General features: G+C 27.8%; 1 protein-coding gene across 6 annotated transcripts in view; it reads right to left on the bottom strand.

The window, feature by feature from the left end:
• LOC132950760 (neurobeachin) overlaps nucleotides 1–25,892 on the bottom strand; it is a 258,518-nt gene that overhangs the window by 135,389 nt on the left and 97,237 nt on the right. For all 6 annotated transcript variants that reach the window (XM_061022312.1, XM_061022314.1, XM_061022310.1 and 3 more), the window contains one exon: nucleotides 24,078–24,182. In XM_061022312.1, coding sequence (XP_060878295.1) covers nucleotides 24,078–24,182 — 105 coding nt within the window. The remainder of the gene's footprint in view (nucleotides 1–24,077; nucleotides 24,183–25,892) is intronic.

Below are 25,892 nucleotides of genomic sequence, written 5' to 3'. Positions count from 1 at the left end.
TCTGTTAATTTTTATCGTAATAATGTATGTTGAAAATAAAATAATTGGTTAATAAAAACTAAGTCATATTATACCATCGAACATTTATTATTAATCACATAAATGAACGAAAACAAACGGTATAAATACTAAGTTAGTTCACTTCGTAAATTAATTATATTTGCAGATTATGCTATGAAAAAAGCGTTTTTAAAGAAATGTATTTATACGGGACCGACTGGATTTTTTTTCAAATAATTGTTTCTTATTATTATAATATATATTATTAGCCATTAGAAATTTAAGTATTATACTGCTAAGAAATAACAAACAATATTTCACATGAATAATTTTAGCAACGTTTTCAAACAAAATGAACACGGCAATTTAAAACAATCAGGTATATTTATATTATAATACTTTTTTTTTCAAAGTAAAATAATGAAAAATATATATATATATTATTATAAATAGGTAATTGAAAAGTATTTAGTATATAAAGTTTAATCAGAATGGATGAAAAACATAACTCTATTATAGTAATGATTCGGAACATTTAATTGAAACGTAATTCTAAGAGGTGATGATCAAACGCAAATCACGTAGCAATCACAATGCACCTAAACAATTGTCATTGTTCTCGGTATGACAGCATTTAAGTTATAACACAATGAGAAAAATGTAATATATACTTACAAAACACACCTGAATCATAAATATAATTGTAAAAGTTTAGAATACTTTTTACAATACAAAATCGTATTGAATATTATTTACGATGTTTTGATTATTAATGTAAATGTCGAATGGTCGTACCTATTAATAACTTTAAACGAGAATGACTGTTAAAAAAAACGAAGAAGAAGAATAAACTGATAATATCTAAACAGACAAAAAAAAATATAAATATAATAATATAATATATTATGAGCTACTGCGTAGTAGTGTATTAAAACTTCTTAATATTGTACATAATCTCTCCGTAATTATAAATTACAAAAAAGTTTTTTTCTCGGCAAGAGAGAAGTAAAATAAGAAGGTAAAATCAATTTTATTTATACCTACGAGATGGATAAGACTAGTCGCAGACATCCCCGGTGACTATTTTTTTTTCCCAACGTAAGTGACACGCAGCAGTATAGGAGGAGGAGGATCTTGCTCTGCCTGACAAACCTCTCCTCTCACCCATCCTTCGCAACATTGCTGCTAACCACTCCTGGCTATTATTGCCATGGAGCCTTGATGGATTGCACTTGTCACATCTGCTCGGGGGCCTCGAGTTCACCCTACATTTCCCCTAGTTCATGTGATATTCGACAAGAGACGAATATCTTCTAGGGAATCGAACGAACACAGAGAGACCGCACAAAGTTGTAACAAACTAACAAAATCTACATTTTTCATGTCCCCGCAGCAGATTCCACTATATGCAGAATAAAAAAAAATATTTACACACATCCCGTGATTGATATTTGCGAAGAGGCTTCTTCAAAAGAATAAAAATAAGGTTTTTATATTCTTCATAATTTAAAATTACCAAATAACAATAATACGCTGCAGTATAATATTGTCTTTCATTTCAGGTTAGAAAATCAGTTAATGTCTTAAAACTTATAATATAATACGATACAAATGTGTTCATTAAAGACATAAATTCTCACCAACAAAGTTTGTTCTAATTATAGTATTTTTTAAACAAAACTTAAAAAAAAAAGTCTCAGTTTTATGTTTAAAGATCCAACGCGAATTGATCTTAGATTATATATATATTAATTAATATTAATGGTAACAATTTTAAACTAATATTTACTTAGAACATCTTCAAAGTATATGATTATTTTTAAGCGTTAATGATTAACATTTAAAGTCTATTCAAAGTTATATTGATTTCTCATAATTAGGTTGTTAGAGCAACATTTAATATATTCAACTCACTGAATAAGTTAAATTAATGTAATGTAAAATTAATGTAAGATTAATAATTAATACCCTTCAGAATAATAATTGGTTATGACTATATTGATTATCGTTTATTATACTTATAATATGATAAAAACTCACTTTTCTGTATAGTAAGTACTGAGTATATCTCGTAATTTGATAGGTCACTGTTAAATTTAAATTTAATGATAAATTATTGTATAAAAAACGATTCTGATCGGATATGTTGATCGGACTTTATTTTTAAGGATAGTTTCTGTTATATTCATATTATTACAAGTATTTTCTTAGTTCAGTTAATTTAACTTATATTTACATACATTATCGCATAAAATTTGGCCAAAATCTATCAACGAAATATGGAAGAGTATTGTGGTACGTACAAAAAAGATAAAAAAAAAAAAGGACTAAATAGTTTGGAAATTACATTCTATTATATATCTATATAAAACATATAAGGCTTTAACGGCAATTATTCTTTTTCTGAACACAGCAAATATCTTACTAAAACCATTGAAGGAAAAATCAGAAATATGTAATTTTACGTTTGAATATGCGATTTTATCAAAATTGGAACTTCAAGCAGATTATTATAACAAAAAAAAAATTGTTACTATTTAACGTCGGTAGTTTTTAACTGCTGTAATAACTTAATATACTTACCTTGTATTACATATTATCATGTTTTTACCGATAAATAAACAAATCATCAATATGTATAAATACAAAAAAAATAAAACTAGTCTTGAAAGAACCAATACATTTGAAAATCATACTATTAAGTGTATATTAAATGCAAATCTAAAAATGTTATGAAATTTTCAAGTATCAACTGATAAACTGGTTTTTAAGAAAATAAAACCAAAATATATTTTTTTGAGAACTGATATTGGCGTTTTATAACTATATTTTTTCAGATTTTTCCAATTATTAAGAAAAGCACTATAACGCTTCATTTGACCCCTCCCCCCACCCTCACAAAATACCAACTACATCAGATTGCTACCAGAACCTACCCTTAATTTTAAAATTTGATTTACATTTTCTGCTCCAAAAAGTGTCAACCAAGACAAAAATATAAATATAAGGGAAAAACACACTTAGTTTCAAAACTTCCGCAATGCTTGCTCAGAATCTAAAAAAACATATTTTGTACAACTGGATATTCATAAAATCTCTGAAATAGATTGAAACCAAAAAATGAATAAATAAAAAGTAACACGTATAAAAATATAATAGAAACGAACAAAAATTTGTATGCAAAAACTTGAATTCTCTGCTTCACGGATAAACATTGAGCCATAAATTATATTGTTTTTCATGGTAACAGTTATTTGCGGTACATTTTATGATTCGACGTTTTTCTGTGCATACGGTTTATTGGGTAACAAAATACTATTTATTTACTTGTTAATGTTTGGTTGCCATTGCAACTGTATCGCGAAGTCTTTAAGAAAATATAATCGACAAATCCACACAATTATGATTATAATTTATAACTAATCGATATATTATATAATTTTAACTTTTTTATTGTTTGGTTGCTACCATGGAAACTGTGAAAGTCAGAAATTTTTTTATCATTCCATATGTTTTTGGAGTGGATATAACATTATTTTTAAACAATTTTCTAACCGACTTTGAGTAACGCTTTGCTTATTTATCACCATAGAAACGCAAATTAATAAAAATAAATAAAATATATTATATTAAAAATCAATCTATAGTTCTTAATTCATTAAATTCCTAACAATAATTGTAGCATACTACCTATAGCATATGCTACCTGCAACTAGATATTTTTTCACAGCATTACACTCAAAAATATATTTATGGTTCCTTAATTTTCCTTGAAGAGAAAATCTATCTAGTAGCATATGCTACATTTTTTTATCCAGCACAAGAACACAATATATTATATATTATATTTTATGAATTAAAAAATACAATAAGTGTAGTCACAATAATCGCCTTATTTTATTGAAAATCTACGTCTTGTATGTCAACAATGATATTAATAAACTTAAGAATTTAAATTGTAAAAAGTAAAGAGCGTTCGTTAAAGGACCAACAAAAGACAACGAAACTTGAACTTAGACAATAGAAAATCTGAATAACGGAGATTTAGAATCGCTCAAGGTAAGTTTTAAGCAGAGTTAACCGTTTTTTTTTTTCAGACGACTGAGCAGCAGACGCCGCAGATGGTATGAACAGTAGATTCCCATGCTACGGGACTGATTACACTAAGGATTTAAAACCAGAAATGCAGTAGAACGGCCTTATATAGTTATATAATATATATATATCTCCATGACTCTCGTAAGCTTTAGGTCTCAGGTAGACGCAATATAAAGGACGTAACAAATGCAATACACAATAAAATGGAATTTCATCCTTCTAAAAAATGAGACAACTAGCGTAATGTATTTAGACACCGTAGGTAATCAAAACTAGCACGTGCATCAACAAAATTATGATGAATATTATGTTCGTTTTATGGATTTGGTCTAATATAGAATTTACAATCCACAGTATTTTCGAAAACAAGTTGAGAACATATTTTAATGGATATTATCACAGAGTTTATTGAAAGTAGTGAAGTGGAAAAAAACGAGACAGACATTTATTATATTACCGCTGATTTCATAAAAAAATGTTATTAGCATATTATTATAAAAGATGAAATAATTTTTAAAACAAGATTTAAAAAATAAACAATAAGATACAATAGAAAATTCCACGAATTAATATTCATTCAAACAGGAAAGATCGTGAATAATATTTTAATATTATGTATAATAAATAATGACAAAGGGGCAATATATAATTGCTAAAGCCTAAAGGATATTATATAAATAAATAAATACCGTAAACAAACTTTCAAAGTTTCGTAAATTCTGTTGAATTGTTTAAATTTGAAACAACTGCAGTCAATTATTTAACAGGTATTTAAATTGATTTAACTAAAATAATTGTATTATACGATATTAGAGATGAAAATATTGTATAAGTTTCTTATGATTATGTTTTTACTGTAGGAGTACAGTGTTACTTTCACTTTAGAATCATAATGTAATTATATAGTAAAATATTATGACCATTTATTTTTAGAGTGTACATTTTGCAACAAATCTCAAAGTACTTTGTTTTAATAATACTATGAAAAAAAATTATAACAAATGAAAAAAAAATTAAAAAGTTGCTCATGTAGAATTTAAATTTTACACAACATATTATCATACGTATAACTAAATGCAACGTATGTATAAAATGTGAATTGAATTTAAACATTAACTAATTTTTATCCCTTAAAAAAAGAAGAGATACTGATTTTTCTATAAAAGATACGTTTGTTGGTATTTGGAAAACTACGTATACAGAAAAATAACATTAATCAGAAATGTGTATTTCCGCTATTATACACCGGAAAACCCATTAAAATACATAATTTGTTTTTGGTAATAACGTTGGTAACAAAATAATGAAAATATTTCATTTTGTACTGAACAAAAAAAATATGGTGCATTACATAATACAAAATATAAAAACAATAACTAAATTAACATTTCTTATTTGACAGACAAATCATAATAATGTCAATATGCATTATTATATTATAATATTGTAATTTGTGTTGGCTGTTATTAAAATAATATTTATATGACATTACTTTACGAAAACATATATTTTATACTGAAAAAACTTTCTACTCCAATATAGTATTCTATACACAAATTGCTATTATAAGTTTTTAAAACATGAAAATTATTTCAAACTTTTCACTATGACATTCGTTAAACTATTCGAGATAAGAATTTGTAATATTGCTATGGTTAGACCTAAAGTTATTGCAGCGTTATTATTTTAAAAATAAATATAATCCTATCTCTGAGATATTTGTGCATTACATACTTGGATATTGAGTACAGAACATAATCAATAATATTTATTCTACATAATTAGTTTATAATAACCAACAATGAGCCACGTTGTTACGAGTAATAACTATACATTCCCAGAGTATTTATATTTAACTGATTTAACGTAGCACTACGCCTGATTATTATAAAATTGCATATAATTATTACACTTATTATAATATGGGTATACCTAAATATGAATTTATTTTTGCAAGCTTCAAAAACAAACTAGTATCGAACATTTTTAACTTCAAAATATTGTCGTAAGTATATGTTTCAAAGGACTGAAACAAGGATTGTCAAGAACTGTCACAATTTTTAAACTCGTTATTCATCTATATCCGATTTTTTGACATTTTTAGACATTTTTTTTTAATACAAATCTGATCTTTTGGTCTTATCGTATACAGAGAGACAGATTTTATTAAGACTGGAATTTACCGTTTTTACCGATGTGTGGGGGAAGAGGGTTTTTTAAAAACCACTAATCGACTTTGCCCCGGCGGATAAGACGTAGGTACATACATCGGGCGGGGTGAAAGTGAACGCAGTCAGAGTAGAAGAATAAGTAGCGCTACATCCGTCACCAAATGAACTGTAAATGATGGAAATCCGCACGTGTTTTACGCACACGTAACCGGGAATTCGGGCTCACGGTCCCTCGCAGGAAGTGCTCTATGGCGGCGTTCTACTTTCGTCCCTCGCCGAAAAGGAGACTATTGTTGAGCCGCTACCTACATGGACTACCTATATATACACTATGCGTGCAATAAATAACCACTTGCACAACTACTGTACCTCATCCACAACCTCCACCATAAATACCACCGCCACACACCACCACCCACACATTCACCATAAATACCACCACCACCACCACCTACACCAACGGCTCCATATCCACCTTCTCAATCACCAACAACAACAACAACAACCACTGCAACATCACGTTCCACGTCCGACCGACGATATGCGACGAGGATACGTTTTCGTACGGCTTACGATCGTATTTTCAAAGAGGCGGCTTGTTCTGCTATATCAATGTCTGTGTTACCAACGGGCAACGATACTGAAAATAAAACTGATGATAAAACTGGGTTCCACTTATTTTCTATAATAATCGTTACTATCGGTTATTAGTTATTACAATAGAATAGTATTGTTATGAGAGAAAACAGGTTCGGATAGGTATCCGATTTCATATTGAAACTTCTATATTAACATCAACAGAATAATATAAGGAGTTTGCATGTCAAAAACTTTGATCTGCTATTCTAAAAAAATCCGAGGAAGAAAAATGATACACGGTGACTGCGTTGGTTGTGTGAAAACGACACGTCACAAAAGGATTAGATCAAAGAATATTCCTAGAATTAAATTCGAATAGGAAACAAAACTATAAATCAAATATTTAGGAATATACTTCGTTAAAAATGATAACGTTATTTAAAAATACAAACAAAAATTATAGATACATATATAACTAAGAGGATAGGTACATTTATCTGAGTTGAGAGTTTGAGACTTGAGATTAATAAACAATACATATCAAGTAGATAACGATAAAATAGTTGTCAAACGATTTTATATCGGATCTTTAATCGTATTTGAAAATATAAGTCCTTACATAAGAATTATATAAATTAGGAATGACGTGGAAAATACGTTAGGCTTGTATCATTTATACATAGTGTGTGACCACCGGCGGTCACATGGCTGCCAACGTGTTACATTTCCTGAATTCTATTTAACATAAATAACAAAAAACTTAAGTACCTACTGTTTGTTTTATTTATTTTTTGTTATCAAGTTCATATTTTCAATCAAAAAAAATTTGCCAAATTTTAATTCAAGACTCAACCACAAAATATATGAAAAAGACAAGGACAGACAACAGAAAAGAAGTAACAAATAACTAAATAATAATAGAATTACTTGAAAATTATATTTCATAAGCTTATGATACTCCTTGTTCAAATCATATAATATGATGGTTAATCATTTGAATGTTTAGAAAAAAAAACGATGTAATGTAAGGAAGAATATAATAATTCTTAAAATTAAATAATGATTGCATTATTTAAAAAGACAAAAATACTGTGTGTTGATTTCTGTGATACACAGAGGAAGTAACAATTGGAATTTTTTTTTTGGGAATAATCTAGTAACTACGAATTATATTATATTTGTTGTACTATCTTACCTAAACACCTATAACACAGTAACACACAGCATGAAGTACAACAAATATAAGAAGTGTTCAGATCATTATTTAACGCGTTTCTAAATTTGATACCTACAACCACTTTGTTACTCGAGCGAAAGAAAATATTTGAATAAGAAATAGATGGAACATTGCACTCCACAGTGTATTTTTTATTTTTTTTCCCGATGATATCGCCACATTGGGGTGAACAATTTACACAATAGTTATCCTAGCTCTATAATGTATTAAATTACTTTGTTATTAACGGATTAATAAAACAATGAACTATTTGTCAAAATGTATTATTACTTCATAAGGAACTAATAATCTATAAAAAATCAATTTGATGAATAAATATGGGAGCTATAATACAATTATATAAGTCATATAAATATTTTGTTGACATTCCTACTCTTACAATAACAATGAATAATGATATATCATCGAGTATAAATTGTACAATATTATATACTCTGCAATGAAATTATCAACAAAACATTTGTGACTTTTTTACATTTTCATCATTCTTCTCAGAATCTGAACACTGCTTAAAAAGGTTTCATCAGTAGTTGAGTATAATAGTATAATATATAGCACATGTAGTAATTATACACATCAATAAATATAGGCTCTTACACTGAACAAAATATTTTTTTCTGCTAAATATAACGATCTTGTAAATAGGTACTATACCTAGTAAAATGTTATAATATATTTTGAAATTATTAAAATATATAAAATAATTAAGTAATCTGTAAAAATACACGAGTCAAGAAACGCAATACTGTCTATAATAACAAAAAATAATTATTAGAAAAAATTGTAATTTTTGACAGTTTTTGGTATTTCTACTCAGGGTCAAGAATTTCCATGAGTGTGAACCGTAGATAATAGACCCCTTCCACACCAAACCATATCAACAATTTAATGAAACGACATGGGTATTCGAAACCCATGTCGTTTCATGTCAATATATTGCCTATAACAAGAAAAATTCTATTTTCTTTTATAATTTTTACGATACTGCAGACTACAGGGTATATTTATAAATATTAAATCTATATATTAAAAATGTGCATATTTTTAAACAACTGATCATTATTGCAACTAAATGAGATTATAAATATAATATATGTTTCTTTTTTTCCTTTTTTGAATTTTTATAGGACATAATATATGCGGCGCTACCTAGCTCGCTCTGACCGCTAGTACACCAATAGTATAATACGATAGGTTGGCTGGTTTTTGCATACATCACATACATTATTTAATAGTTATTATAATATTACTAGCTGTAATTAACTTATAAGTCAATACCGATGAACCGTAATAGCAGGGTGTAGTTAATAGCTTTAAATTAATCAAAACACTTTCAAAACTTCACTGTGTATAATCGTAGTAAATAATAATATACCTGCGTAAGTAATGGCAAAAAGTTTCAAACCCCAACCAGTAATGTTTTTTTTTGATTTAGAACGAAATACATAATTTAAAAAATATCCAATTCCGTCGATGTTTAAACTTGAAGTCTATAAAAAATATATTGTGCTTGTGTATTTTTAAGATTTTTGAAATTAAATACAAATAAACTATTAAAATTTTTTAAAAAGCTGATCAGCTTAAATAATCCCTTTTTACTCGCATTGTTTTTATTTATTAGTTCCGATTATTTTCAACATCAGCACCAACTGGGAATTATTTTCTTTTAACCTCCAAAAATTACCAACTTTCTATCAAAAACCACCATCAAAGTTGAATATCAAAGGTTTTCTTGCCATTATAAAACCTGTAAATACATACATGTGTACGTGGTGATACACACATCATTGTAAAACCAATACAATGTTCATCGCTACGCTCAAAATTTAAAATATTGTGCCAACTTAAAAATGTTAATTTGGTAAATACCGAAGATTGGTGATAATACGATAATTATTTTACGGTCTGTTATTATTTATTAATCAAACGCTAAATGGAATTTTAGTTGACGAGACTATACTCGGAAAAATATTATTAAGCGAACCAGAAGTATTTAAACAGCACGAGATGGGGGATCAACGAACCGTTGCTATAGCCAGACCTACAAATACCGAATAGGGATAAACCGATGAAGTTGATATATGCTTCATGGTGTCGACGTCTTTCAGTAAAACAAAATGCGTTCACCTCAACGAGACGTTGTCGACAAGATCCTGACAGATAGCATGGTAATGGAAAGGATAAGGTAGGAATACATTACTAGGTCACAACCCCCTTTGTCTTACTACCACTGCCGTCAAAACCACCACCACCACCACCTCCACATCATCTGTTCAAAATTTCCTTTCAATCATACACTGTGTGTATTATTTTATACATACAATGCTGCATTAACATAGTTCATTGTACATACCTACTCGTATTATGATGTTATTATATAACATGTAAAACATATATTATGCGGAGACAGTAGAAATGATAACCAATAGAATCAATTTCCGACATGGTTCTGCAGTCTACACATTCGCACTGAGAAAAATTCATAAAAGTTTCGAAAACCTCTAAAAAAATATGTTTGTGTTACAGGAAAGGTTAGATTATAACACAATTAAATCAATGGAATCTTATCTGAAGCTAAGTCCATACGTAGAACAATTTCATATTTTGATTAATTAATAGTAACTATATTATATACTGCTTGTTTATTCTGCTCTAAATAGTTCATATTATTTAAGCCAGAGTTCTTTGGAATAAGCAAATTCTGGTGTATATACTCGGAAAGTAGGTAGCAGTAATTGAGTAAATAATTCGGTAAATATGGTAAACACTGTACATTTAACGGATACGTGGATGGTTTATGTTTACATATTAATTTAGCAGTAAATAAATGTGTACCAAAAATACGCAGACTATTATGGTTTAGCGAGGGATTAAGAGTATTAATCAAACAAAATTATCATTTTCTTTTTAAAACTTTAACATCTCCCGAATCATTACTTAAATGTATGCAACCTTTAGACTAAATATAAACATATAAGATGTCGTGAATATAAAATCTTTATATTACTCAAAGTTCAATTAAAATCAATACTTAATATTTTTGGAACTTTTATAATTTACAAAAACTTTTAAAGACAGTTGCATTTGTCTATGTCATATCATAAATATACTGAAGTTTACCTCCAGTGTTGATGTGGTTAGTTAATTCCATAATCTCATTTTCAAACATTTATAACTTGCGATAAACTTACACAGAATGATTAGAATAACCTATACCAACGGCGTTATGCGGATGGTAAGTAAGTTATTGAATATTGATAATTCATTTTATTTTATTATAAAATAAACCACGTTAATCTTTGACAATACATTTAATTATTTGAGTTTAACACGTAAGGACACGCTATAAAAGACCTGCGTGTTTTTTGCATTTGAAACTTATTCCAATCTCATGTTAGACATAAATCATGGATTAAATTAGAATTATTAAAATGCATGTAAAAATAATATTTTAAATAATAATTTAACGACGTGTCAGCTGTTAAAATGTTATACTTCTCATTAGTTTGAGTCACATTTTGATTATGCTTCTGTAATATGGCACACAGATATAACATCTTCTATAATGAAAAGTTTATCTACAGTACAAAATAACTTTTTAGGATGTGTATCTTATAATATGTCATGTTAAAAGAATTCCTCATTCTGTGTATGATAACTAGTGTAGCTCATTTAAAATAACGATAAAAAATAGATTTAATATTATATAGAAATAAATATTTTTGTTTTAATTATTACATGATATTACCCACTGTTCTGACTTACTCAAACTTGTAAATATCAGGGCATATGGTAATTGGGTCAAATTGTATCTATCTGCATTTTGTGCAATATTTGTTTTACATATATAAATATTTTTTTTTTTTAAGTACATCGAAAATCGAGGCACTTGCTGATTATTAATGTTAACAAAACACAGTTTATTTTCAAAAATAAATATAAAATATAAAGCTATGAACAGTAATTTTTGTAATAATGTGTTACAGATTTTACAAAATCAAATCTAATTAAATTTCTGATTCATTATGTTTCTACGCTTTATTAAGAATATAATTCATTCAAACTAAAGCCCATTTTTTGACATTCTGTGCATCTATATGCTTTTTATTTTAATGTTAATTTATGATTGTACATAATAAGTAAAACAAATTATGAATGTTGAGATGTGACAAATAAAAATTATTTTTGAAATACAAATGGAAACAATACAATTTGATAGAATTTATAGTTTCAGAATGCAAAGCCAGTCAAAATGTTAATGAAAGAAGAATTGTATCGTCAAAAATAATAAAATGTTGTATAATAATAAAAACAGTACTTGTGATTTTTCAAATGTTTTATCTATAAGTTAAGACTATTATTATTTTACTTTTTATTTGATCTCGTATTTCTCATAAATTAATTTCAATGTTATATATTAAATTTAATTAATTATTTTTGAATTTGTATGTTTAATACCTATTTATAAATTATGTATTGTATAAAGGTGATACTTTTATATATATATATATATATATATATATATATATATATATATATATTGCATTTACCCTGTTTACTGAAACCTTTACTGTTAATGTATTTTATTGATTTTATTTCCATGAATAAACGTTATTATAACTATTATTATATAAGGAAACAAATAAAGACAACAAGTAACAAACGTTTAATTTTAGTTTATATAACAATCAAGGAAACTATTTTCTAATTAAAACCACTCTACTAGTTAATATATTAACTATAAACATATTTCAGAATAACAATTAATCATGATTCATTAATAATAAATAAATAAAAAGTATTTTAATAGATTGTAATATGTATAATTTCACAAAAAAATCACTACACGAGTATTCTTTGTTAAGAAACTTCAAGCCTGATTAATATATTCATTAAATATACCATATTTAAGATATTCAATTTTAAAATAGACAAACAAAACTATAGATTGTTTATAAGCTATGTTTAGTGAGAATAATTATAATACGGTTGTCAGTTATATTAAAAAACTACTATTACGGATGTAATTGAGAGGAAATGAGTGCCATAAGAAAACTAATTTGAAAGTGTATATAATAATATATTTACCTGGAGGCCGCAATGTTTATCATATGCCTATGGTCAACTTTACAAAACAGAATTTTATAAACTTTATGAAATATTAAAAAAGTTTTTATACCTACTCCAAAAATAATTATCAAATTCGTCAATGTAGTTTTACAGTTATTGATTCAATGATTTTCTGATTTGAGTGACTACCTATCGAATTAATATTTACCACCAAAAAGAGATATTATTCATATTATGGGAACCAGCAACTGTCGTTCATAGTAAATCTCAATTACGACACTGATTGCAGTCATGAAAAACACCAGGGTACGCTGAAAAAACGAGTCGGCAGGGTCAGTTAATTTCATTAAATTAATAAATCACGAGGCATGCACACGTGGTCTAGATAAGTTACACCTGTCGCCAAACAGAGAAAAATATTGCTTTATGAGTTGCTAAAGCGAGAAGGGTGTCTAGAACCTTTAATATATACGAACCACTAGCACTGCAGCAAAGCGACATTATTTCGTGATATATCGTTTTTGCAGGTTTACACGCGTTTAAGTTTAACGGCTATATAAAAACTTAACTTATTCTACGACTAATCATATTTTTTTCTGAATTGAGAACAGAATGCGAAATAAAAAGTTTCTTAGACTACGGAATTATAGAAGTTAAATAAGTACCAAAATTGAGGCCCACATTTTGAATGGGACAATATACACTTTTCATTCCATAAACAACGCTATAGTAAGAGGTATTAGTACCGAAAAAAAAAATAAAAAATATCGATTGTGAGGATAAATGTGAAAAAAGTGAACACTGAAAGGTGTTGTTAATGTACGATAGAAATAGGAAACGATAAACTTTCAGTCACAAAAGCATCCGGCCATTCCGGTCTACCAGTTTTCGGTCGAGGTCCTCTCTCAACCATTCGAAAGCCCACTTAGCTTGGACCACTTCAGCACTACACAAATATTTTTTTCCAACAACTACGTGTATAAGATTTTCTAAAAACAGTGGTCAATTATTTTTTTCTAACGGTTATAGAATAATTAACAATACATATAATGGACAATTTCATAGACAAAATAATATTTTTATTTAAAAGCATTATATGTCTACTTTGCACACAATTTACGATAACAGTACATATAAGTAAATTTTTTAATCAATATTAAGCAAATAAACATTATAAAAGTTTTCTACTCTTTATACGAAGATAAAATATAGCTAAAATAACAAAATAACTGTGCCCCACCTATACATTTAAATGAATACACGTCGAATAAAAAAAAACTTTATCTATACTTATTTTTTTTTTTATTATTGAGTTAAGCCCGGCTACTATGGCCATTAGCTGTTTTTGTTTGTAGGGGGAGGAACAGTTGTAGTTATAACATGTTTTGTTTATGTGGCAAGCATTTATTGCTAAAAATCCTTGATGGTCACCCATCCGGGAGCTAGCAACACCTGCCGATACGTACATTAGAGCGCAGTTGAGTGTACGGACCGCGCCACTCCATACGTATTATTATTTATATTATTTAAATATGTGGTTAAATCAAATTTTAATTATGTTTAAATGTCAAAATGAGTTTAGTTAATTCACGTAACCTATATAATATGTTATAGAATAATAATAAAGACAAAGTTAAACAGACATTTTTATTTTATTTTTCGTTTAAACGCAAACGTGTACTGGAGAAAAATTTAGATTTACCACGAAGAAACAAATCGGCAACACATATTTTAAATTGTATAGGAGAAATAGAGAGACACAAGTATGGCTACATAAATACACGTATAGGGCTAGGATATAAAGTCCTGAGGGACGGTAAATACACCAAATGACCTGGACATTTGAGATACCCTGGGAACGAACGCTTGTGTGGGCTGTAGGTAATTCACGTCTGCTCTTAAACTACAGATTCAACAATCGTTATTTATTATCGTTGGCCGTTGCGCTAGTGAGCATTATTGCCTACAGCCATAAACCTTATTTTGACCAACAACTCCATATAGTTAACAGACTTTTGAACAATTCAATACTCCGTGGTTAGGTTAGGTTAGGTTATCCACGTTGAAATCCACAAAGGACTATTCCAGAATAAAAATAAAGTTATTCATAGATATTTAACTCATTAACTGTTAAATCCGTTACGTTTCTCGGTAGCATCAACTTACTTGAATATTAGTCCCTTAATATTTAGATATGGATTTATGTATTTTTTCATCAATATTTAAAAATGATTAAATATTTATATTAAAAAAAAACGTAATCCATTCATTAGGAACACAATAATTAATTTAATTTATCATTATTAACAGTAACACAATTATATGATGTATTTCATTTAAATTCACTAATTACTTAATAAGAAGACATGTGCCATCATATTTAGGACAAACGAATATTAGATAGGTAATGTTAATATTTCCAAATAATAATGTATTTTAATCAAGATATGAACTTTGTTTCACATGAATTATATATTTAAAAAAGTACATTAATAATTTTTATTAGAACTGGATCAAAGGATTAAAAATAATCATTCAAACATAAAATTAATTTATGTCATTGTAGCTCTACCTAATGAAAAAATACCGTTGAAGCGCCACTAATTATTTGATCATAGTGATATTAATGAGCAACTAATAAACGAGATAAAACTCCCTATAAATAATGAAATATTAAAATGCTAAAACTATGACGTGCAAACACTTGACTTATTAGAAATACATTTGTTTTTATGACGTTACAATAAACACGGAGCAAATGAATTCATCTTACTCGTATAATAAATATATTACTATAGGTTGTGAGCTTACCGGGAACAACTTTTTAATGACAATTATTTTTGTCACACGCAAAAGACACTACAAAATTCTCTAGAGGAAAAAAAACCAGTGTAAGGTTACATTGGAAATTGTATACCACCTACTGTGCGTGTGTATTCTCTGATTGTGTGGAAACAACTTTCAAATCAGCAGTCCGAACGTTAAATTAAGAACGGAGGAAGTGAGAACAAAAAAACTTTTGTTTGTCACTCGCCTTTGAAACAGTAGTTTTGCAGAACAGTCACGAAGTCTCTTCCAGAAGATGTCACTAACTTCGAGCGGAGGAAGACCGAGGAGTGAAAAAAATACGGTACGAATTAAATTCCAATATTTTAACAATTTGATTTCTACGAACTCTATTCGCACAAAACAAATTCAATTCTCACGTATATTTTTTATCAAACACGCCAATACTATTATTAAATTGTTTGACTATAATATTGGCAATGATTAATAAATATGACGACATCGTCTTTATTCAAACAATGGTTGATAAATATTTTTTAAATACAAACGCAAATTTACCAGTCTTAATGATTTTATCCTTGAATATTTAACTGTAATAATTTGATTTGGATAAAATACAAAGTTAAGCAATTGAACAATTTAATGTATTTAACACTTAATGTTTAATGTGGGTACATTTAATTAAATTAAAACACATTTTTTATTGTAATGTAAGTTAGAAATGTTGAATCTATTGTAAAAAAGACCATATACAATAATATTTCAAAAATTTATAAAATTAAAAATAGTTTTTAAAATTAGTTTAAAAAAAAAAATAATAATTTCTTCATTGTACCAATTACCATTTATTATGAATACTTTAAGTATTCCTAATCAATGCTATAACCAAATATTCTAGATTCCGGCCGTGTACATTAGATAGAATTTAAATGTTTTTAAATGTAAAATTTAAAACAAGTACCTACGTAACTATTATTGCTATTAGTAACGCTCAAAACGAATTGGGAAATTAACCAACTCAATTAGAACACGGACTTGTTAATTGATTCGGTCAATAGCACGTGTGTACGTGTGTACATTTTTGTGCCGGTAAAGTGAAATAAATTACATGTAAAGGATGGGGGACGATAAATTTCTGCAGACAAAATAACAGATATTTTAGCCCATGAAAACCCAGTAGTGTAGAGGTGAGATGGAAATAAGTGGAAAATAGAAGGGAAATCCAGAAAAGACTAGAAATATATTATACCACCCAATATATCGCCCGTGCATTCTAAACATACAGAGAAAAATTCGTTTTGTACGGAAAACTTTTAACACGTATTTATTACTATTATTTTATATAAATATATAATACGAACAGAGATGAAATACACGCTACAACCTATACGTAACGCAAGATTAATGACCAAAGAAATTGTTATTTCAAAAACGAACTGCGATCCAAAACAAGTGCAAATTCAAACGTAATAAAACCAAGACGTTGTTTACGACACAAATCCAAAAACGGGTCGCATACATTCTCTACACTATTATGTAATGACTCTTTTAGGTTTTATATCCGAATCACAGGAATAACTTTATTTATTATATACATATCATCATGTATAAAATATAAGATAATAACCATTGGTAAATGGTAAATAAAAAATGGTTTGAGTTTTTGACCACTAGTTCTAAAATATATTTATTAAGACATGGGACTGTTTTAATGACTTTTTGTTTTAGAAGAAAAACAAATAACATACAACCTATTGAATATCATAACAATGTACCTACACATGAATATTTTTATTTTTTGCGTACGTACATATTTTTAGTTAGGTAAGTAAACATTAAAACAACATTATATACACAAAAAATATAATGCTACAAAAAACTGTTTAATAGAATACCTATTTTTTAAATCATAAGTATTCGTCACATTTCATAACTCAATATACAAACATTTATACCAACTAATTCAGAATCTAATGACATTCATAATTAAAAATATCAAGAAGTTCAATTAAAACGAATACCTATATATCTAACGAAACTGAATAATGAATACGAAATCAGCAAAAATAAAATGTTTACATCATTTCACAATTGAAATCATTTATTTTATTTAAATACGCCGTTTCCAATTAGAACTTGTATTAAACCATTTTCTACTTTTGTACTAAAAAAAATACAATATTGAAGACAAATTTATAAAATAATTTTTTAAATATCTAAGAATAAATCATTTTTTTATTTTTGGCTAGTAAAAATAAACAATAAAATTATTAATACGATTGTTAACATAACATTATAATACTGTTATAATTTTGTTTTTTTTCGAGCACACGATCATATAACACAGAAATTATATCTAACAATACATTATTTTAAGTTACGTAAATGAAAGAATCAATATTCATATTCAGAACTTATACTACTAGAACCTACCAACTAGAACTTTTATTTTATTGAAGTTCAAACACCAAAGGTTTAATTTACTTTCAAACACGTTTACTTTTATTTTATTTGAGCTACAGTTTTAATGTGGGTACATTAATGAAGCAGATTTATAAAAAAATATTCGTATTTTTTATTATGAATTCTATGATTTTAAAAGCTACCTAGTCACAAACACCTATTAAAAATAAAATTATTATTTCAATAAATGAAGTCACTTATATCATAAATTATATAAAATTGCAGAACAATTATTAAGGCATTTTTTATTATTTTTATTTCATGTTGTAACAATATTCTATATTATATATTATACAAGTAATCTTTTAGTTTTCTTTAATTATGTTTAACTATACATAATATATATTTATTAAAATGTTATTTAAGATAAAAGAAAAATATATTTAAATTTCTGATTAAAAATTAATGATGAACGATAAAAATAAAACCTTTTAAATTAACAAACAGTGATATATAAATTTCCTTTAAAAGTGAAAAAATCAATGAAGTGACTAAAAGTGTCAAAAGTTTAATTGGACTTTGATTTCATAAACAACGTGAAAAGGTTATAAAATTGGAATTCGTACACATTCTGAATGTTAAAGTATATAATCAGAATACAGTTTTTTTAACATCACAACCTAAAATATACATTAAATAAGTTTAAGCACCAAAGATGCCGCTGTATCAACTCAAAAGTCGTATTTTATATAAGCGGCGGTCGGCAACTGTAACAAGTGCAAATACATCGAAAATTACACATCATGTGACAGAATAAACATTTACAACAGCAGAGTGCAAACTGTGGACCAAAAGGGTTCTATAGCTTATACAACTTATCATTGTGATTCGTGTACAGTAGATTGTGTTTCTATATTATCTGAGAGCGGTAGACGAAAATTGTATTTTCCACTTGGATGAATGAAAGACATGTTATATATTAATATAAACTACGAACACCCATAATGTGGTCAACGCCAGTCTGATGTCGTAGCAACATAAGATGCGGTAAATTCCGACGAAAACAAACACATTTGATTCACAACAATTAAGGCCGCCCAATTTAAAATCCATGCAATGTTTCAGACGATTTATAATGCAGAGTACAAAATAAATAAACGTATCACAATAAACACAAACAGTTTATACATCAAAATCTCAATAATTCCACCGATTTTAACATATAATATTGAGTAGTTTGAAAGGAATATACGTTATGAGCATCATATTAAGAATAAGATAATTTTACTGCTCAAAAATTAAAAACATTATCTCCAAGCTACCATACTGCGCTGAGGTGAGCAAAACGAGACAAGAACAGGCTGCATAAAGTATCTGTATCCTATCTGACTTATTAAACACGAGAATTATTATAACATGTTTTTATATTTAAATTGATAAAAATTGTGGTATCAGGTTTAATGTCCTGAATTTTTAATACAAGAAGTTTATACTTATTATATAATTTATAATAACTAGGTTCCCTACTTATAAATATAGAACAGCAAAAAAAAGTACTTCAGAGGATTTGATCCTTTTTTAAGGAGTTAAATATAGGCAATTTTGTGTGTGTGTACATTAGGATTCGTAGTAAGTGATCATTAATGTGAGTGAATGTATATAAAAATAAATAGCAGAGTGGTCTCGCACATACACATACATGTCAATAACACATTACACAAATATTGTTAATGGGGGACGGAGTGGCCGAGCGGATTAAGGCATCAGATGCGACGCACACCAGCGCAAGTTCAATGCCGGCTGCGGGTGGCATTTTTCTTCGAGCTAGTCACGGTGTCCGGAGAGAAGTGCCGCCATCCCGCTCCCGGGCATGGCAATTACCTACAGGTGCCCACTAAAAAATCTGCCCAACTAAAACACACGTTTAAACTTATAGTACACTCCTCCACAATAAAAACCACCTAATAGCCTAAGTTGCCACGGGTTAACTAATAAAAAAATTATAAATTATTTTGTTTTTTTTTTTTGTTTTAAAGTATCAATCTTTTGCCAATATATCAATTAACTTACCAATATATCCGAAAACATATTTGTATTTGTCATAACGTTTACTTTAAAATGACTTCTTACATTTTTAAACAAATTTTTAAACTTCAATATTTTTTAGGTATTACAATTTTAAAATTATTAATATTCAAAATTTAAAAATCTAATTTTGAAGGCTTAAGGAGTTCAATTTCAAGAAAGTGGCAGTCATTTCTAGAATAGACAGTATAGTTAGTTATGGTATTTTGGTGGAAAACAGAGACGGGATCCAATCCCCTTTACTCATTTTTTTTTTAAACCTATTTTAAATTGATAACTAACCGTGCACCAACTTTATTCAATGCTAATAAAATACAACTATTTTTAAATTATATTATAACAAAATTTGTATTTCCAGAACCATATGGTAAGAACAATATTTTATTGTATTTTAATAATATTACAGGTAAATGTCCAAGTGAAGTAACAATTTTTTTTTTATACAGATGAAAATAGCTTATACAATATTAAACAATAACATGCTTAAAATAATATAAAAAGTAAACATTTAAATTTTTTCAGCTGCGAGGAAAAACAATGGATCATAGATATAATTAAACTGAGTATTTATCTATGAATCCGTTTCTTAGAGTTTGATATGGTAACGTAATTATATTATGCATTGAATGCTAGGGGTAATTTAAGTAAGTATCTACTGTAAATAAAAATAGGACAGAAAAAAAACACATTGTGCCCAGTTCAAAAACATATCTATGTAAATGACAACAACAAAGAAATAGAAACAAGGGACGTATAAAAATATGATAGTGGAGAGAACAATTGTGGAGAACTCTAAGGAATTTGAAAAGAAGTTTGTGAAGAAGAGGAATCGATAGTATTACATTGGAGTGTGAAGATAAATTTAAGATTAGCCCTGAATCAGCGATCATTCCAAATAGATAAACTAAGCACTTGGCTGATTGAAACTTTAGTCATGGGGAGAGCATTGGATGTAAAAAACGAAGGAACCAGTACAAAAAACATTCTCTAAACATGTTCAGATATAAAACTGCTAGAAAAAGAAAACTGGTCCAAAGTACAGATCCATACTCAAGTATAGGCATTGGGAAGGAACATTAGAGGATTTTAAAGAAGCAGATGGTTTAATTGATGTGTGATCTCAGCCCAAATCATTTTCAGTGCCTTACACAAAATCTCTTCTATTTAAAAACCAGGATTAAAAATGCGGGACATACAAAGCCAAAGATCACGAACAGAAATATGAGCGCGCGTGGAACAGTAATACCATGAATATTACAAGCGAAATTAGGGTGATCACCGATCAAGGCAGCGTGAAAAGAACTTAACTTTGTATTTAGCAACATTAAGCTGTAATTTAAGTTTTTCTCAATCAATAAGACGATCTAAATCAACTATAGAAGCTCACCCTATTAACGAGAACGAATCATTAAAAATAACTTAATAACGTCAGCAAATATCTCAGCTTCTTCACTCGCTTCTTCACCCACCAGTATCTATTATTCAAATATGAAAAATAACAGTTCATCGAAACACAGCTAGTCTTACTTTGAAAAGAACGGAATAACCCATACGTCCAAACGCCTTGGAGAAGTAAGTATAGACGACATCAATATGACCTTGACACCGAAAAGCATTTATGAATAAGTTACAGAAAACTAGTTTACCTACATAATTTAGTTGTAGACTGATCAAATTAAATGTGATTAACACCATATTTCATAGCCCTCGGTACAAGCGACTTAAAAAACTTTTCAACGTGAGAGATAATTACTATTGGTCGATTAGTATTCAACTTCAAGGAATTTCCTAATCTTAGTACTGGATTGATAGAGCCTAGAATATTAGACACATTTTTCATTTTTCAAAAGAGGGAACCCAAACGTTCTGCAACCAGTTGACTGATGTTGAACAATACACACCTGGTAGACTGGTAGAACATCAGATCAGAAGGTACATTGTTAAGGAGTGTAGCCCGATTAACATATCACCAAGAAAAATGTATAACCTTAGGAAAATAAAACTTTAAAAAAAATGGTGTTAGAAAAAGGTCCGTGAATTCGGTCGCACAATGTGAACATTTTGGCCCCAAATTTCGTAAAAAAATTGTAAGTCGTTTAAAGTTTAAGTAAGCACAATTTGGTAATTTTTAAGTACAGCCATTTTCAATTATCCTCAAAAGCTTAAATCACGGCTAACTTTCACGAAACTTGGCCGTTTTGCATTTGACAAAGTTTTTGATCGTGCCAAAATGTCGTTGACAATTTTTAAGTATTTGTAAGCACGAATTTAAAATTTGTAAGTCATCCATCCCTTAGTTATCCTTAAAAACAAATTAGCCATGCTTTGAACTTTGACTGTTCCAGGTGTAATTATTTAAGGTGTAATTATTTCATGATGAAAGTAAACTGAAAAAAAATGGTATAGCTGCATTTAAGGCATTATCATAAGGATTATCATTCAAAATAACATTAGCAGCAGTAAGACCTAACCAGTAAGTACCTAACCAGAAGCCAACTTATTTTACCTGACAAATTTAAAAGAGTCGGTTGAGTATTTGGATTTATGAAAAATTAGATTGATCAAATGTAATGGCGGTGACACATTTCCATGCGTTTAAAATTTCTCTAAAATACAACACAAACAAAATATTTTAATGTATTGTACAAAGATTGATATTGAAATGAAAAATTCAAATACATAGAAAGTTACTTACTGAATCACAGGAGCAGTATATTTTTAAAAGCTTATATTGAATACTAACACGTGCGTTTCCCACGATTAGAGTACTAAAAAATTCTAAAAGCGATTATTTAAGTCCAAATTCTGTGTGATTTATTAATTTACTGTGATTAATCAGTTTAAATTTTAAGCACCACTTATAATATTACCTAACAATATGTACTAACGCTATTCGAAAAAAAATACGTGGACTGATACCACAATAAACTAGGAAGTATATAATTTAAAATACATATTTTGAATTTCAATATTTTAAAATATAACGTACCTATACAATTTATAATACACTATACGATTTTATGTAATTAGTGCTTACTGCCTATATCATTAAAGATATTTTACGTTCACAAGATGAATATATTTTTGGTAAATAGATGAAAAAAATTACTGTACAATTATTAAATAAATAAAACAATATAATAAATCGTCTTTTGATGCTAAGCATTATATAATACCTATATATGTATATTGTATATACCAGCGTAAAATCAATTTCATCTTACTCGTAACAGTGGAGTGTGGTTGTCAGTGGTACAATCATTAAACGTCCGAAACAATATTAAAATATCAAATAAACGTAAATTATATTTATATTAACTAGGTACTAAAATATTTTTACTCTCCTGACAGCTAATTGTTAATTATAATAACCAAAGTAAATGTTATTTAATTTAATGCACTTATTAAATATAAGTATTCAACAATTTCTATGACATTAATTCATACCATAAAGTGTATATTTTGCAAGAAAACTTTCAATCCAGATATACTAACATCGTATAAAATCGTGTATAAATATATATTATATACATTATAGAATTGATTTTTTTTTCAGTATGTTTACAATAAATATTTTAGACACAATCAAACATCATGAACAGAAAACTTACAAAACCTAGAGGAATAAAGGAAATCACTAAACTTACCTGTAAGTTCGGAGGACAATGGTCTAAAAGTTCTAACATATGTCGGATGTTTTGCGCGTCTTGTATGATAAAGTTTAATTCCATGTCGAATTCGCCGCCAACCAACTGTAACAAAATTAAATCATACTCTCGGTTAGTTTTGAATACATTTGCACATATATAGAAAGAAGACAAGATATAGAGGTGTGACGTTGAGGTAATTTTCCAGTCTTTTAGAAATAGCATCGTCAGCATAAAAAAGTTAATTAAATATTTACAGAGGGCGAAGTGTACCTACTGAGAAATCGATTGAACTAATACATGTTATGTCATGTTTTTGTATGTTCAATGGTACAATATAAATTACAAACAAATATAGTTTATTACAATGAACCCGTACATTTTCAAATTTAAAATAGCGTAGTGGATATTACCAAGCATACTGAAAGTTTTTAGATTAAAAGTATATTAACAATTGTTAAACTTTTTTTAAAATTTGACATAATATACTTTAACATAAAACATTTTCAACAGATTAGCATAATTAAACTGATAAATTGAACAATGCGTATCGTTATATAGGCAATAAGCACCTACGTTTTAGAGAATATGGATTTTTTTTTTTTTTAAAGAAACCATAATATGGTTTTTACATAAATTTTTTATTGGTAGTAACTTATAATTATTATAATAACATACTGAATAGCTCAATAACCATAAGCTATATTAACCATAAATGTCAAATAATATCATCAATATAATAAATAATAATAATGTACGAAAATTCGTCTAGAACAGTTTAATAATAATTCCACCTTCACATTGCATAAATTCTAATTTTGATTAATGGCCATACATGTTATATAATATCTAATCAGGATAATAATTCATAATTAACTTTGATAGTGTATATCGTAAATGTAAGTATCATACTAACTCAGTGTTCAAACATATATTAAATACAACACAGTATATATATTATGTATTACAAAAATAATAATTGTTATATCAATCAAACATGTTATTCTTTTTCAAATTATTTAAAAAAATCTATATAGAACATTTTAATTTATGTACCAGGTATACCAACGTCTGAATAATATAAAAATGGATTTTAAGCGCTATTATATTATTATTAGTAAGATTAGTTAGTATATTTATATTTTTATAGTTGTCTCTTCTTCTCTGTATTTGACACGGAAGATTTTTCAGAGGGATTGTACTTATACAGTTATGCATATATTTATTCAGATAAACGCTCAGTAGTCAGAAAACAGAACAAAGAGTATAGGTTCCTATAACACGGACACTATAGTTATAAAAAAAAATTTAAATGATCCAATGTAATAAAATAGCAAATTGGAATTTATGAATTATATGAATAAAACATCATCAATATTATTATTATAATATAAACGGTGTTTACAATCAAAGCATTATTTACGTTACGATGGAAATTCGTAATTCGAAGAGTTTGAAAGTTATCTCAACAAATACTATTTAATTAAATTCACTATAGCAATGTAGTGTGTATATCTTTATAGTTTCAAAAAGTTGGCGGCAGTTAATTTAACAGATAGCGAAGGAGTATGCAATAGACATATATACACATTACAAAAACCTATTTCCATTTCTAATAAACTTAAACATTTTACGATTCAGCTGAAAACTGTATATTTATTGATTTTTGGCTAATTTTCATTCAACGGCGACTGATGTAACCATGGCTGAATTCATTACACACATTCTAGAGTTCAAAGCATCATGAAAAAGTTTTAAACTTATCGAAAATTCAATAAATTCAACCATCAAATCCGAACATTTAATTTAAAAAAA

This window comes from Metopolophium dirhodum, chromosome 8 (assembly GCF_019925205.1).
Source record: "Metopolophium dirhodum isolate CAU chromosome 8, ASM1992520v1, whole genome shotgun sequence".
Taxonomy (NCBI): domain Eukaryota; kingdom Metazoa; phylum Arthropoda; class Insecta; order Hemiptera; family Aphididae; genus Metopolophium; species Metopolophium dirhodum.
Note: the sequence above shows the minus strand (reverse complement) of the source record. Positions and strands in the feature narration are given on the sequence as shown.